This window comes from Vicia villosa, linkage group LG4 (assembly GCF_029867415.1).
Source record: "Vicia villosa cultivar HV-30 ecotype Madison, WI linkage group LG4, Vvil1.0, whole genome shotgun sequence".
Taxonomy (NCBI): Eukaryota; Viridiplantae; Streptophyta; class Magnoliopsida; order Fabales; family Fabaceae; genus Vicia; species Vicia villosa.
In genome coordinates, this window is record NC_081183.1 from 145,114,532 (window position 1) to 145,132,010 (window position 17,479).

The 17,479-nt window shown below is 33.8% G+C and overlaps 1 protein-coding gene across 1 annotated transcript; it reads left to right on the plus strand.

Annotated features, from left to right (window-relative positions):
• Positions 1-12,570: 12,570 nt before the first annotated feature.
• Positions 12,571-14,730, plus strand: LOC131595391 (cytochrome b561 and DOMON domain-containing protein At5g47530-like). Its single transcript, XM_058867734.1, has 3 exons — positions 12,571-13,293; positions 13,806-14,060; positions 14,187-14,730. Exons 1-3 carry the CDS (start codon positions 12,661-12,663, stop codon positions 14,502-14,504), a joined length of 1,206 nt encoding a protein of 401 aa, XP_058723717.1. The 5' UTR covers positions 12,571-12,660; the 3' UTR covers positions 14,505-14,730.
• Positions 14,731-17,479: the final 2,749 nt, after the last annotated feature.

The following is a 17,479-nucleotide window of genomic DNA, read 5'->3' on the forward strand; positions in this document are numbered from 1 at the left end:
ATCAAATACAATCTCATTTGTCGGTACGGCATCCCTGAACGGATTATCACGAACAATGGCACAAATCTAAACAACAGAATGATTACTGAACTTTGCACACAGTTCAAGATCAAACATCATAATTCTTCTCCATATCGACCAAAGATGAACGGCGCGGTGGAAGCTTCCAACAAGAACATCAAGAAAATCATACAAAAAATGACAGTAACCTACAAAGACTGGCATGAGATGTTGCCTTTTTCTCTTCATGGTTATCGCACATCTGCGCGTACTTCAACAGGGGCAACTCCATTCTCCTTAGTCTATGGTATAGAGGCAGTTCTTCCAATTGAAATTCAGATTCCTTCCCTAAGGATTATGAAAGAAGCCAATCTAGACGAAGACGATTGGATTCAAACACGGTTGGACCAGATAAACTTGATTGATGAGAAAAGGCTCGCAGCTATTTGTCATGGTCAGCTATACCAAAAGTGTATGATCAAAGCCTTCAACAAAAAAGTCAAAAGTCAAGCATACCAAACTGGTGGCTTGGTTGTCAAACGCATCATCTTACCACAAGGTGATCCCAGAGGCAAATGGACTCCCACCTACGAGGGACCATTCATAATCAAGAAAATATTCTCCGGCGGCGCCATGTTGCTTACCACCATGGATGGCGAGGATTTCCCACACCCTGTGAATGCTGACATAGTCAAAAAATACTTCGCTTAAAAAGAAAAAAAAACAGCTCGCTAAGTTGAAAACCTGAAAGGGCAACTTAGGCAAAAAAATGAGCGTCTCGGTGGATTGAAAACCCGAAAGGGCGGTCCAGGAAAAAATTAGAGACTAAACAAATACTATCCCGGTAGGCTGAAAACCTGAAAGGGCAGCCTAGGCAAAACTTAGGGAATGAAGCATACAACTGTGTTCCGTTCAGCTGCCTACTCACCATCAAGATTCAACACCTCAAAGACACCGATCAGTCCAATCACTTTCTTCCAACAAGAGAGGGATGAGATGCTCGAAGACAGATTGGCAATAGCAGAGTTGAAACTTGACTGGATCGTTTTCACATAGCTATTTATCTTTATAAATATTTTCCAAAACTTTCTGACAATTTCCTACTTCTAGGATTGTTGTCTCCCTGTGCTAACCAGCCTATCATGGCTCTTTTTCAAAAATCAATGCAGCTTAGGCTCAAAAATCACTATTTTCACTTTTTCTGTTTTAAATACGTAAACGTCCCAATGATAATTTTGAATGAACATGTGCATTTGAATATGATTGATGTTTACCAGGAAAAACAGGAATAGCATTCAGGAAATGTCCCAATTATCTGGACATCATCCCATCAGAAGAAAATCCCCAAGAGAAACGCGTTTCTCAGCAAATTCCTCAAAAAGATTTTCTCTTCAAAAGAAGTCTTATCCCCCAGCAGGTTTGTTCCAGATTACTATCTTCAGAAGGTGTGATCCCCGCACCCGGACTTGGTCAGATAGTGCATCGGAGGATTATGCATCTTCCTCATTCCCATTTGAAAGGGCATCAGAACTTCCAGCTACCTTTCATTCCCAAGTGATATTCAAAGATCCTTCAACAGAGTACCAGGGTTCTCAAAGAATTTCCCCAGCCGAGGGTACTCAAACAAGACAAAAGATCATCAACGATCACAATATAGTCATATCCAGATGACTGGCGGAAATTTATTTTCCCAAATAGAAGCTTGACATCTCACATTCATACATCACATATTCACATTCATACATCATATTCATACATCATACATCATGCATCATGCGCACTTTCATACGCATATTCATACACAACATAACATGCATATTTCTCCTTTAGCTCGAGAATATCTCACATTACATGCATCATAAACATTGCATATCACTAACTTGATTTTTCAGGTAGACAGATATCTTCAACAAAGATATTCTCAATCACATGCAGTGTTCATCTGAATGCCATAAATGGTTCTCTCAGATATGATCAAGCCGAAGATTCATTCTGATCACTAACCAACTCAAAAACAGGCATCACAGATCTAAAGCGATACCTCAGACGGTTCCAAAACGATCTAACATTGCAGATCTAAAGCGATACCTCAGACGGTTCCAGAACGATCTAGCATCAAAGATCAAAAGCGATACCTCAGACGGTTCCAGAACGATCTACTATCGAAGATCTAAAGCGATACCTCAGACGGTTCCAAAACGATCTAACATTGCAGATCTAAAGCGATACCTCAGACGGTTCCAGAACGATCTACTATCGAAGATCTAAAGCGATACCTCAGACGGTTCCAGAACGATCTGCCATCAAAGATATAAAGCTGATACCTCAGACGGTTCCACAATGATCAACTTCCAAAATCTAAATCGGAAAAACTTTGGACAAGTTCCGTAACGATTATCTTCCAAAACTTAAAGCGGTAACTTTGGACGGTTCCGAAACAGTCAACACAAAGACTTTCAAATCCTTCATCAAGATATAATCAATGGATTCATTCTGATAAACAAACCATCAACCCATTCACCAGGTGGCATCTGAAAGCCCATCTCAGGTAATGTGTCAATCTGCCAACAACATTTCACAGACGACATTCAAATGCAACTTCCAACATCTCTTCTGATCAAGGTAAGTGCAAATTTTCAGGGCATCTAAATATTCAATCATCTTCTACCTTCAGATTTCAGACAATCTCTTCAGGTTTAAGAAGATTGAATAGGGGCAACTGCTATACCCCAAAATTTGCCCGCATCATTTTTCAAGAAAACTCCAATCTGAAAATTAAAAGTCTCATATAATCATAGATTTTTATTTCAACAAAGATCCTGATATATGAAATACTTAGTTTTTAGAATTTTTCTTATACAGTAATTTGGCTTGCAGTTGAATTTATTCTTACGCAAACACCAAATGTTGTTTATTACTTCACACATGCTATTTATTTATTTACAGATAAATAGTACTGACACAATTGGTACAGAGTTAAATCTTTTTGCAGGCGCAGAATCAGGAAACTCAGACTGTACTGGTAACAAGTAGATTATTATTATCTTTTGTTTCCCACTAATTTTTGTACTATATTCCATAATTTTCAAAAATCTTTTCAAATCTCTTTTTCAAAAATCAAATCCTAACTTTATTCTCCACATCTCTCTTTTTCCCAACACTATCATACACTTTCTTTCAAATCTTACTTCCACTCAAATTTTCCTTTTGTACGGAATCACATCATTCCCCAACGTCTCTATCCTTCTTTCCATTCTATAAATACCTCCCATTTTCTTCCATAAAATCTCACATCAAATTCTAATTCAACTCTCAAATTTCCACTTCATAATCCATCCTTTCTTCTTCCCCGACAAAATGGCGAAGCGGTGGGAAACGTGTTTTCTTATGGTCATCACCATTGCTACGGTGATCATGTCTTTCTTCTGTCTACATAGCCCGGAACACTGTGGACCTGGGATGCTTATGCTCCCAATCATCTACATGTTACTATTTGTAGCATGGGTTATCAATCGTCATTTTTAAGATTTGCCGTATTTCTTAAATGTACCGTTTATTCGTCGTACTGTTCAATATAGTATGTAATATTTGTACTGTCAGTATTAAATATTGTACTATTTGTCATAATATTGCTTAATTACTCAGATAATATTTTATGTGTTTTCTGCCAGTCAAATATTCATTTTTCTGTGCATTAAATGATTTTCAGGGTTATTATCGGTAATTTTGCCCGCATACAGTAAATATTAGTTATTTATTATGTCTGTGTTTTTTTAACAAGTCATGTAAATAAACTTTCATTTTTCACATAAAACAAAAGCAAAAACAACAAAAAAAGAAAATTAACTTTGACTGTTGATTTTTCACTCTAACTGCTACATCAATACCTGGACAGTCAGTTGACAGCCAAACTGCTGGCAGTACAATTCTCAGTGTTTTGTACCATCAATCAAATCAATCTTTCACAATTCAAAATTCCAAGATTTTTGTTCTAGAAGTCTTCTGAATATCACGCGATTAGCAGAGACTCAACACTGCACAAAAATCAGGTACGTTTAACTGTCTCCTACATAAACAGTCCCTGACTAGGGTTTTCTTGTTTTTACAGGAGAAACAAGTTTTTGAGACCTCAAATGGATTTCATGCACATCCATATATCTCAAAGTACCATCATACAAATTTTCAAACTTCAATTCACTCAGACGCACCGTCAGCAGCTCAAACAGTCAACAGACGACCCGTTTGACCAAAAAAGTCAACAGATAGTCAAAAATGAATTTTTTTGTCAAAATCCATATTTTGTCAAAGGATTCATCATTTGATCATTGGATGATCATAATTCATCAAGGAAAGATCAAAAATCAACAAAACCCTAAAATTCAAAATTAGGGTTTTTACCTGAAAAGTCAACTCAACTTTGACCGGTCATAACTCTCTCATCCTTCATCCAAAAAATTCAAACCAAAGCTCATTTTGAAGGAAATTCAATTATCTTTCAAATGCAATTGATCCCATGGTCATTGCATTCACCATTTGAAAAATATGATCAAAGACATTACAGGTCATTTTCAAAGTCAACAAAAAGACACTTTTTTCAAAAGGACACACAAGGAGCATCAAAAATCATTTTGACATGAGACCAAAGGCATTGGTTAGAGGACTCTTTGAGGTTTCCAAAAAGTGCAAGATATCCTTCATATGACAAAAATTGAGGGATTTACACCTTGTTGAAGTTGGCTAAATTTTGGAAAATGCATAAAACCAACATTGCTCAAAAATGCATTTTTTCCAAATGGGGCCAAGTTTTCATGGTTCAAACATGTATGCCATGTTATTATGGGCCTCCCACGACCAAGACAAGGCCCATACCATTTTTATTCATTTTTTGCTTGATTTTATCTTATTTTAAGATTAAATTAAAAGGAAAAATGAATGGATAATGGTTAGCTTACAATCTAAGCATGACTCACCCAAGGAATCTTCATTTTTCTGCAGAGAATTGAAGAGCAAGGCAAGTGCATTGAAGAGAAGAAGACTTGGTCAATAATTCAAAGCTTTTTAATATAAAAAAATCAAGAATTCCACAAAGGCAACTAGATGCTTCTTAGCTTCAGTTCTAAGCACTTCAATGCTTATAAATAGGCTAGCATACTTTAGTAACACAGAGAGGACGAATTCAGTAGCATTCATAAGCACATAGCACTCTTGTAACAACTTGTAATTTTCAAAGAAACTTGAAATTCGAATTTTAAGTTTCAGTCAATTTCAATACAAAATAAACATTCAAACATCATCTCTGAGCTTCACTGAAACAATTCCAATCATTTCCAAGTCTTAAACCTCATTGAATCGAGCTATATAGGCCACGGTTTGTTCAGACTAAAACCAACTTATATCTCATAACACACGCATATTTAACAAGATGTAGATGCATAATTGTGTTTGGTTTGAAGCTCTGGTCGTTTCTGGACCTTCAATTGGATTTTAATGGATGTTTGTAGCATATACCATTTTAGGGTTTTCTTAGCTCAAAATTAGGGTTCTTCATTAGGGCCAAAATTAAAGCAAATTAAGGGCATGGTTACATTCAGTGGAACAAGACGAGTTGAATGGTACCATCGCGCCTAATTTCTATGCCTGTTTACCCCTATTCGTTATTTTGCAGAATTAGGGTTCATCAATTATAGCGCTTTTGCATAAAAGCGCTGTTGAAAGTGGCGTCTGGAGGTTGAAGATGATGCGTGTCCTCCTCCTATTGGCTGGCACGCGCGCGCAGTTTTTTTTAAATTTCCCACTAATCAAGTGTTTTGCAGGTACACTGAGTGCCATGCGCCTCAAAATCTGAACCATCTGATCCACTATCCATCCAATCCAACGCGCCAGATCATGCAGCTGCATCATGTTCCTTCATTCAATTTCCACATCTGATCAGTATCCTTTTTTTATTTCTATTTTAATTTCTTTGCAAAATTAATTAAAAATAGTTTAAAAAATCCAAAAAATACACAAAAAATATTTTTAGACTTCTAAAATAATATATTATTTTCTGAAATAAAAATATTTTATTTTTCTTCAAAATTTCAATATTTTGCATAATTAATTAGTATATATTTATATATTTGCTTCTTAATTATTCTAACCAATCAAAAAATCATAAAAAAGATTGTTCTTAATGTTAAATATTGTTTATATATTATAAACTAATTTTGTACATATTTTGAATAATTTTCTCTTTAAGTTTTAGTTATTTGTATAATTATTTGCATAATTATGTTTTAATTAGCTTAATCAATTTCAAATCAATTTCAAAAATTCCAAAAAAATTAGTTTTGTTTTAAAATTAATTAACAAATATTTTGTACATATTTTAAACTTAATTTCTAGGTTCAAATCTATTTTCATCTTTTTTTTCATTTTGATTTAATTAATCATACATTAATTATAATTAAAATAAATCATAAAAAATCCAAAAACATGCCTTTTATTTTTCTTGCAATTTCAATTCCTAGATAAATGTATAGGATGTCAAAATCATGTAAATAGGCTTAGTTTACATTTCCTGCACAATCGATGTAATAGCGTAGATTTACTTTCCGCACTTTACATTTCCGCATTTTAATTTCCAGCAAATATAAACTGCGTGTATGTCAAAGATAAAATTGAACCGTTAGATCACTAACTTCAAAGATAAAATATCTGAATACAAACACAATCACACTTGCACCTCTTAAGGTAATCCCTTCTCATTCTTTTCAAAATCAAAGTCAAAATTCCATTGTTTTGAGTACAAAATCGAACCTTTTGTTTATATCCGGTGAAAGGATAGATTTTTAAAGGAAATAGGATAAAGACCTTACAACTCGGGGTAGACCTCCTAGTTTGCTTGCTCAAATCAAAACAAACAAAATTCTCATACACTGTTGTTTTTCAAAACAAAACTTTCCAAAAAGACAATATTTTGTATATATCCAAACACGGATCATTACAAAGTTAACGTTCTTTTCAAAACATCTTTCGAAAGATAAACAAGCATTTTGTATACATCCGCACACGGATCATTACAAAATTCAATTTACAAAGGTATTTGAAACCACATATGAGCATTCTAAAGCAATTGAAAAGTAATCGAAAAAACAAGTGAGCTAAGCAAACTTAAGAGCCCATGGATAACCATGGATACAAAGGGTGCTAACACCTTCCCTTTGTATAACCTACCCCCTTACCCAAAATTTCTTAAAGGTCTTTTTTCTGTTTCTTTTATAAACCTTTCCTTAATTGGATAAAATAAAAGGTCGGTGGCGACTCTGTGAATTTTCAAAAATGCGAAAGCATTAAGCGATAAAAAAGAGTCAGTTCACGTATCTCTCCCGAACAGAGGTATGGCCCGAATAAAACGGAGGTCCACACTCTGGAAGCACCTTTTTTTGTTCAAAGTGCATTTGTTTCGTAGGTGCATCAACAGAATCCTTCTAGTTATGCATCTACGGAACAATTTGATGTTAAACTCGCGCCAGACTCTTCTCCTCCCTCATTCTTTTCTTTTCATGTTCTCTACTCTCTCAATCTCTCTCAACCTAAAATTATCAAACTTCCACCAAACTTTGTTGTTTTCTCCCGAGTTCGATAGTGAACATCAACAACAACGATCAACACATTCCAACTTGTTCAAAACTCAATTTAATCGGTAAGTTTTTTAGTATTTCCTGTAGTTTCATTTGGATACACTTTTAGGTGTAGAAATCATTAGGCAGTTTTAGAAACATAGTTTAGAGACAATGTAGGTAGCTTTTGAAGTGTAAAACGGACGATCAAGCCACTAAAAATTAGTTTTTACAATGCTGGAACAGCGACAGACACCATTGTTGCGTATTTGGAGCTTCAAAATGTTTCGTATATGCATCTACAAAACAAATGAAATGTTAGGTAGTTTCGTAGATGCAGCTACGGTACAAACCCATATATTTAAAATGTTGGGTGCTTCCGTAGATGTATCTACGGAAGATTTCCATATTTGCACCTACGAAATTAAAATTAATTTTTTCTTTTGTTTTTATAAGTTAATTGTATCTAAATCAAAATTATTTGTTATATAATGCAGACGTTATAGTCGACCAGTCAACCCGACTTATACGTGGGAGGACTGCACAAGGTGCCTCTGTGCGACGTGCACAAATGCAAGTAGTCTCACAGATGATAGATGAATCCTCCGTTCCAACAGATGTACCTAACACCTCCTTTCGAGCAGAGGTGACGAATGGGGCCACAATGCAAACTCAACTGAAGCATAGTGGACAGTGGCCTTCCACATCTAATTCTTCATCCTGGAGACGTCGGGATTATGGTGAGGGTTCTTCATAGACGCCCTCCACCCGCAGATGCATCGGTGGTACTTTTCTACTTTTGTACCACCACCGACCGATGATGGATCTCCCGTGCCACCTCTTGATAGTGTTGACCCATTGCATGAGGAGGCTGATGCACTTGAGGCGTTAGTGGGCTACCTAGGGGATCCTTCATATTTATCTCTGTTGACTAGGTATGTAGATCATACAACCATATATGTTTGGAGCAGAGAGGTAAAATTTCTTAGATTTATTACTTTTTTGTCCTCAGTGGAAATTTATTATTTCTAACTCTACTTGTTATTAACAGTGTTTTTTTTTTGGAAATTTTGAGGAAAGGGCTTCCCAGAAGTTCTACAACCACGGGCGGAAGATTTCCTCTTTGTAGCAGCCTACAGAGTCGTGGTTCTAGGATGTCCTCATAGCTTATGGGATGAAGGACCTTTGTCAGATTGGGTACTCCACTATACACAACGATAGTTGATGGCATTTTTAGAGAAGTGGCACCCAGAGACATTGTCAGTTCATCTATGAGGTGAGGTCACCATCACTTTGGAAGACATCACATGCCTCCTGCACATACCTATCCAGGGTACCCTTCTTTGTCACAGTAGGACAATGAAGGAGGAAGCGAGGGAGGTTCTGATTGAAGAGCTCGGGGCTGATCCAGCGGACGCGCTTTAGGAGGTGAAGAGAACCCGCGACATGCACATGAGGCTGTGGGTGATCCAGTTGAGGTGGAGATACACAGACGGTTCCGTGGGATGATCTTGCATTATATTCTGGATGGTTGGCATGCAATTCGACCATCACTGTTCGCTATCTTTCGGAGCGCGTCGTGCGGCAGTTCGGCTACTGTCATACGATACCTCGTCACCCTTCTGCCTTATAGATGTTTTTATATTGGCTATATTTTGTGGTAAAACATTCATGTGGAATGTGTGCAGGATTGTTCGTTTGAGCTAGTACAGGTTTTGTTGGATGTCATGCTCGATGTCATGACATTTGTGTCTGACAACAGTAGCCGTTACAATTCAAGATGTGATATTCCCTTATTTATCTTAGGCTACTATTTAGGAAACTATATATTGTGTGCTGTATGATTTGTGCGAAATTATCTTCGTTTACAGCTTATGAGAACACTCAGTTGATGTGGAAATTAGGTTAACTTGGTTAACCCTAATTTATGTGTGAAAGGCCCATGGCCCAATTCCTACTGCCAGCTGACTATAAGAAGACTGCATATCCTACTTTCAGAGGTAGAGTGTTTGAGCGTGAAGATCAATATACTCTCTGTGTTTCCACCGTGTGTGTAGGTTCTGTTACTTGTGATCCAAACAATTATCACGTAGATGATTGCTTTGGAGTATTGTATTGGAATAGGTTGTATGTGTTAATTGTCACTCAAAGCTTTTAAGCACGAGTGTGTGTCTCTTGATTGAAGCTTTTAAGCAGATCAATGTGTGTTTTTGAAGTGTGTCTTCTTTTTGAATTTGTTTAATGTTTATTTGTAATCATTGCTGTGATTGAGGGGGAGTGAGTGGAGATACTCAGGTCTAGGAATAGATTGAAATTACATTGGGTAGGTTTTAAGTGAGGAGTTGTAAACGAGGGAGTTTAACTCCGAATTAATTCTGCTTATATTGAATTCCCTCCCTGGCTTGGTAACCCCCAGAGTAGGTTGTTTGAACCGAACTGGATAAACAATTCTGTGTGTTCTTTATTGTTTTATGCGTTTCTGTTTTAACGTTTTGTGTTGTGTAATTGTGGATGTCATAACATCCAGTAAGACATCTAGCGTGAGTTACTAGAATTTTCATGTCTCCGCTCCTACCTTGATGACCCGTTGGTAGATAGATGAGGCCTTTGCAAACTTTGAGCATCACATAGTTCCGCGCGAGGCTCGGGAGACCAGAGCAAAGGTAGATTGGAGCTGCACCGACAGATACATCACTTAGTACTTCACTGTGTCACACCCCTACATGATCCCCACTGCAGAGGGATCATCGCTCAGGCCAACTCATTAAGAGATATTACAGACTCATCAGGCTCAGTTGTACCACACATAAGATGTTCTTACTCGCTGTCGTGAGATACTTGAGATGGCGCGAGCATGCATTGTCGGTGGTTTTTTCCCTGAGTGGTCTGATCACAGGCGTATACTGGATTCTATCATTAGGGTGGCAGATGGGGCATTTTTGTACCATAGACATCGTGCCAGGACGGGTGGGCACTTAACGGTAGAAGCAGAGTATCCGGTAGATGAGGCGGTGGGCGCAAAGGTGGCACGAGAGGCAAATGAGAGGAGGAGGGTGTTGTCCAACACACGCAGTAGTGATTATGCTGATTATTTTGATGACTGTATTTTTATTACATTTATGTACTTTATTTTGATTATGTATATGACACAATTTGGATGATTTATACGATGTATTCTTTTGGTGTACTATATTACATTGCCTTTAAATTACACTACTTTGATGTACAAAAAATTGGAGTTTTGAATTGAAATGTAGTTGATTTAAAATATAACAAAATATTTCGTAGGTACATCTATGGAACACTCTGTTTTTAAGATCTTCTGTAGATGTATCTACAAAAGATTTCCTGAACTCAATTAATTTGAATTTTCTCAACGTTCACTAGTTTTTACTGCTTCCGTAAATGCACCTCCGAAAAAAATCAAATTTTGTTAAAAAAAAGTGATTTCTGATGTGCATCTCTGAAATCAGTGGGCATAATTAGAATTTTGTCAGGTGGCTAAAAATATCAAGGGGTGGATTGAGATATTCTCTTAAAAAAAATCAAAAATAATATTTTTAATTAAAAATTATACTATGGTCTCATTTATAAAAAAAGATTCACTTTTTAGATACATTGAATAGATAATGTTTTTTGACAACATGTTGTCCAGATACATTATTTATTCAATGTATCTAAAAAATGAACTTTTTCTCATAAAAATGGGACCAGAGAAAGTAATAAAAGTAGCTTTCAAAAAAGAATTAATAGTTATATATGACTTTCACTAAACGAAAATTAAATTAAATTTCAACTTTAAATTTTGAAGATTCAATTTTGTAATAATATTTAAATATTTTGAATACTATTTAAAAATATAATAATTATTTTTTTCATAGTGAGAGATTTTAAAATAATCTGAGAAGTGGTGTTTAAATAAAATTAAAAATTGTTAATATATCTCTTATTAAGGTGTTATTCTCTATCGCTCAAAGAATTAGCGGTTGTCCATTGCAATGTGCGAGAAATACTTGCATGGATACGGACCTAAACCCAAAATTTTAGGAACAACCAATGAAAAGAGAGAGAATATAAATTTTTTAAAATTTTAATTTCTTTTTTAATTGGCATCATGGGGTGGTTGAGATAAAAGAGGAGAGAGACAATTTTATTTTTAATTTTTAATTAATAAAAAAAATATGATTGGTTGTGTGTAAATACAGGTGTTGGGGTTGTGTCTATGTAAGTATTTTCCGCAATGTGCATTACGTCCAAAAAATACATATAAATATTATTATCATTATTATTATCTTAAATAAAATTAAAAGGAAAATAAAAAATTCAAGTTCTAGAACAAAGATATTTTAATTTAATTCACAACTAAACACATTAAATCATTTAAGAATATTCTCTTTTTATCTATATATTTAAAACCATTCTACATTATAAAAAAAACAAAATATAGCATTAACATAAAAACATTCACTGTCTTCATAAAAATATACTCAAAGAACAAAAAAATTGTATGCAACTAAAAGTAGAAAAAGATATCTTTACGTATAAAAAACAAGGAAAAATATTTTTTTCCCACCAATGTCACAAATATCCAACATACTCAATTTTATCTATAACTAATAATATGATTTCTTTCTTTAATTTCCCAACCACACAAACCTAACCACAAACCAATATCATATACATTGTATGGAATAAACTTATACCTTATTTAATATTCTATACAGTAGTAAAAGAAAACACAAATTTATTAAAATACATTTTAAAGCTCTTACTATAATTCTAATTCTAATTATATTTCAAGAAAATTTCAATTAATTATTTTTCTATAAAAAATTAAAAATTTCTTTTTTTGTTTATTGGTGATTTTCTCTCTCTTCTTTCTCTCTCTCAAGACTTTTAGTCATCGTTAGACATCAACCACTCAACCACTTTAACTCATCACCAACTCTATAATAACCCCTTCTCTCTCCCATTTCTCAACACATCTTCACTTCTCATTCAACACACACAAAAAAAACACAAAATCTAACAAAAACAATTGTAACAACAAAAAAATAACATGGTTGTGAAGAACTTAAGGTTCATGTTCATGTTACTTCTCTCTTTGTTTGTTACAACAACCTTAGCACAAACAACACAAACATGTCTATCCCACAACTTCACAAACAACGAAAAATTCACCACGTGTCGCGATCTACCAGAACTCTCGTCGTACCTTCACTGGACATTCGACCAAACAACAGGAAAGCTCGACATAGCATTCCGACACACAGGAATCTCGTCAAACGACAGGTGGGTCTCATGGGCTATTAACCCTAACAACGATCTCACTTCCTCCATGACTGGAGCTCAAGCTTTGGTCGCGATTCCACAATCTAGCGGTGCCCCGAAAGCTTATACTTCTTCGATTGCGGGTTACGGTACTCAATTAACAGAGAGTGCGATTAGTTATAATCATTCCAAGTTGAGTGCTACACATGCGAATGGTGAGGTTGCGATTTTTGCGACGATTACTCTTTCTAGTGGTGTTACTTCTTTGGTTCATCTTTGGCAAGATGGTCCTGTGTCTGGGGGTTCTCCTCAATCACATGCCACGAGTGGTGCTAATGTACTTTCCAAGGAGAAGTTGGATCTTCTTTCTGGTGTTTCTCAAGCTGGATCAGGTGGAGGTTCTCTCAGTAGAAGAAGAAATGTGAGTAATTCTTTTCCTTAAAAATTGTTCTTTTTTTGTGTTCATAGGTTTTAGCAAGTAAATATATAAAATTTCAATTTCAAAATCAATGGTTTTAAATTGCAGTTACGATCGCGATGAGATGTTAAATATTATGGAGAATCGTGGTTCAATGTTACTATTTGGTTTTAGTAATGTTTGTTTGGTTTTGCGGTGATAAAATTGATTTTGAATTGATTCCGTAAAATTGATGATTTTAGTTAAAAGCGGGTTTGAATTGATGAATTGATTATGTAAAAATGATTCAGTCTTGGACACGCAGTAGTGTTAAATTCTCTAAATGGAGAGTTTTACCGTCCATTATGATCCTCTCTGGCCGGAGGGATTATTCTCTTGCAGTTGCGCGCAAAGAATAAAATGAAGGGTGGTGATTGTGATTTTATTCTACCATAGGTTAAGATGTTAGGAAACTAGAAGGCTTGGTTATTTTTGGTTAACTGGAAATTGATTAAGGATGTTAATTTTTGTTTCAGACCCATGGAATACTAAATGCAGTGAGCTGGGGAATCTTGATGCCCTTGGGAGCTGTAATTGCAAGGTACTTGAAGGTGTTCAAATCTGCAGACCCTGCTTGGTTTTACCTTCATGTTACCTGTCAAACAGCTGCTTATATAGTCGGTGTTGCCGGATGGGGTACCGGTCTAAAACTTGGCAGTGACTCGGCTGGTATTACCTACTCAACTCATAGAGCGCTCGGAATCACCCTCTTCTGCCTCGGAACCCTTCAGGTATGACCTTACATGTTCTTGATCGGTTTCTAAAACAACTGATATACAACTTACAAGTGTTATGTTATGTTACATTATGCTACTAATTGTAACGTAACTGATAGAAACTTCTGGTAATGAATTCAGGTTTTCGCGCTGCTATTAAGGCCCAACAAAGATCACAAAATCAGAGTCTACTGGAATTTCTACCATTGGGCCATCGGATACGCGACCATAATCATCAGCATCATCAACATCTTTAAAGGGTTCGATGCATTGGAGGTGTCTGCAGCGAACCGTTACGATAACTGGAAGCATGCATACACCGGCATTATTGCGGCTTTGGGCGGCATTGCTGTACTTTTAGAAGCTTACACATGGATCATTGTGATCAAGAGGAAAAAATCACAGAACAAATTGTCACATGGAACAAATGGAACAAATGGATATGGTCAGCAGGTGTAGGGTGAGACAGATATAGATACTGGATTTTGGTTTATGAGTTTTATATAATGGAGTTTTGGTGTTTAGACACTTTTTGTGTATATTTGGTTTCATGAGTGTTGGATTTTGAGTTTTAGATTATTCTTTCATAGGATAGTGAAAAAAAAATCCTGGAGTGTGGTTTTTTCCATGCAATTCCAGAGGATACTTTGTCTCTGATATATAAATATTTTGTTTTTTTTATTTACTTTTATCTTGCCATTATATTTTTCTCTCTGCAAATTTTTTCTTTTTAGTATGAAATGAACATCCGCACAACTGTAGAGATTAATTTCTCGAGTTCTCGAGTCAGGTCGAGGCCAGAGACAAACCTAGTGTACAAACTAGGGAAAGTTTTTTCATAAACAATTAAAAATTTATATTAAAAATTAAATTATGTGGACTTTAAGATTGCAAATGACAGATTATTTTTAAATATGATAAAAAAAAAAATGAACAACTAAGATTTGCTGTACATAACATGGCTTGTAACTTTTTTTGAGTAGGTTTGACCAAAGGGACCAATGCAATTTATGCTCACTTTTTCTCATAAGACACACCATAATAGAAATTTGGTAGCTCATTGTTGAATATTTTTCCAAAAGCAATAAAATAATTATAAATTATAATAAAAAATTCTCACCTCCTATAATTTCATTACTTCTTCTAATATTATATAAGAAAAAATATTTTTTAAATACAATAAATGATTAAAATATAATGATCAAATATATTATTTATTTAATGAATTTATAATATATATTTTTTTTTAATAAATAGGACTACAAAATAATCTTTGGCTAATTATATATTTGTATGTATATAAATTATAAATATATGTAGTATGACTTTTTTTGGACGTATGTGTGCAGCATGTTTATACTTTTGTACTGAGATTTATACTGTTCTACTTCTATCATTTTCAGTATTTAATATCTCATGTTCTCCTCTTTTCAAGAGTTTGAAAACTATAAGCCACGCAAAGAAGCATATGCATTGTTGACTTAGTTAGATTTCACCAACAATTTGGACTAATTTATTTTTTCCGACGGACAAATTTGACTAACTTATGAAAAAACTCATATTGTTCAAAGTGTTTTAGTTTGTACTTGTTAGACTTTAGAGTCAAATTTAAAATGATAATATACGGGCCCATATAAGATTGAGTCTCTAAATTTTTTGTAAATGTTCAAAATCATTTTTTTAAATTGATAAATATATGAATATTTTATAAATCGGAATTCTTCTTGATGTATGACACATTTTTTTCACTATATTATACTTTTACGTCATTTGTTATGGGAGATTAATAATAATATCACTTTACACGTTGAGTGTGTTCTCAAAAACAAAATTATGACATAACCCAATAAAATTTGTGCATGGGTGAAAGAGAATATCCGGCATACCATCAATATTTTAAATTTTAGTAAAATGCTTTACGAACGGTACTAAAAAAAATTAATCTCAACTTAATATAACAAATAACAAAATAAATTAAAGTATAACAAATAAATACATTTTTTATGCTATTTAAAATTAACAAAATATTAAAGGTGGGGAGGGAGTAAAATAATTTTATATTTATTTTAGGGATTTTTGCATTGCGTTTGAATTGATTATGAATTAAAATAAATTTAAATATGAAATTATTTATGATCCGAATCGATTTTAACTGATTGATTAAAAAATTAATTTTTATTTAATTTATATAATAAATTTGAATTAATTTGTAAATATTTAAATTACAAAAAATAATTTTTATTAATATTATAAAGGCATTAAAAATAGTATGCTTGGTATAATATATAATATATAAAATATTAAAACTACAAAATAACAATGACCGTATGATTGAAACCAATAAAATAATAAAACATAAGTAAAATTAAGCTAATAAACAATATTAAAAATAATAAATATTAAAAAATATATAAAATAAATAAATATTAAAATATATAAATTTATTGGTTATGTTAGAATTGATTTTAAAAAATTAATTTAAAATCTCATCAAAATGATTTTCAGAAAATGATATTCAAATAAATTTGATATTAATTGTAAATTTTAGGCTAAATTATAGTTTTTGTCCATCTGTTTTGGATTTTTCACGACATGTACGGACATATACTGTTCATGTACAGACATGTATTGTTCATGCACTGTTCATGGACAAAATTGGGATGGGGGACCAAAACTGTTTAAAACGAAAATAAGGGGACCAAAATCGTGAAAAACCTAAAACAGAGGGACTAAAACTGTAATTTAACCTAAATTTTAATTTTTTTGAACAATTTATAATTTTTTATTAAAACATATTTGAATTTAATCTCTGCCGACATTCTATAAACATAGTATATATTCTCAAATAACAATAATAATTTAAAATTTATCATATGGTTATGATGATATTTTATTAGATAGTGTAATACTATTTTATAATGTGTAACATGTGCATTAAATTTTTTACAATTATCAATTAATTTAACAGCTGATTTAACATCATTTCAATTCAATAGTTAGCTTTTATATTTTGATCAATCAAATATAGCTTTAATATTTTCTAACAAACCAACCAAACTACCTAGGTGAGACTTTGGTGAACAGAACTTGGTTCTACGAGGAAAGAATTAGAAGATGCAAATGTTGAAGCATTTTTGCCAAATTCTCTAACTTTAAGATGGTGCCAAAAGATTAGGCCACTAGACTTACCATAACGAACTAGAAAAAGGGTCCTACGCGAAAAAGAACAAAAGAATATCATTGTAATAAAAGATAGAAGCTTTCGCGAAGCTTCTCATAAACCATGTGAAAAAAGCGAGTTGCATCATTCACTACGTCATGCTGATGCAATAATTATAATTGGAGAAATTTGTTTTGTAAACTGACAAATCTTTTAAATCATTAAGAGGTTAGCATCTTGACAATATTAGGGGTGGCAATAAAATCCATTAAAG

Excerpts from the sequence above, each read along its gene's own strand:
- LOC131595391 (XM_058867734.1), top strand. The coding sequence starts at position 12,661 with ATGGTTGTGAAGAACTTAAGGTTCATGTTCATGTTACTTCTCTCTTTG. Across the intron at positions 13,294-13,805 it reads CTCTCAGTAGAAGAAGAAAT|ACCCATGGAATACTAAATGC; the intron begins GTGAGTAATTCT and ends TTTTTGTTTCAG. Across the intron at positions 14,061-14,186 it reads TCTGCCTCGGAACCCTTCAG|GTTTTCGCGCTGCTATTAAG; the intron begins GTATGACCTTAC and ends TAATGAATTCAG.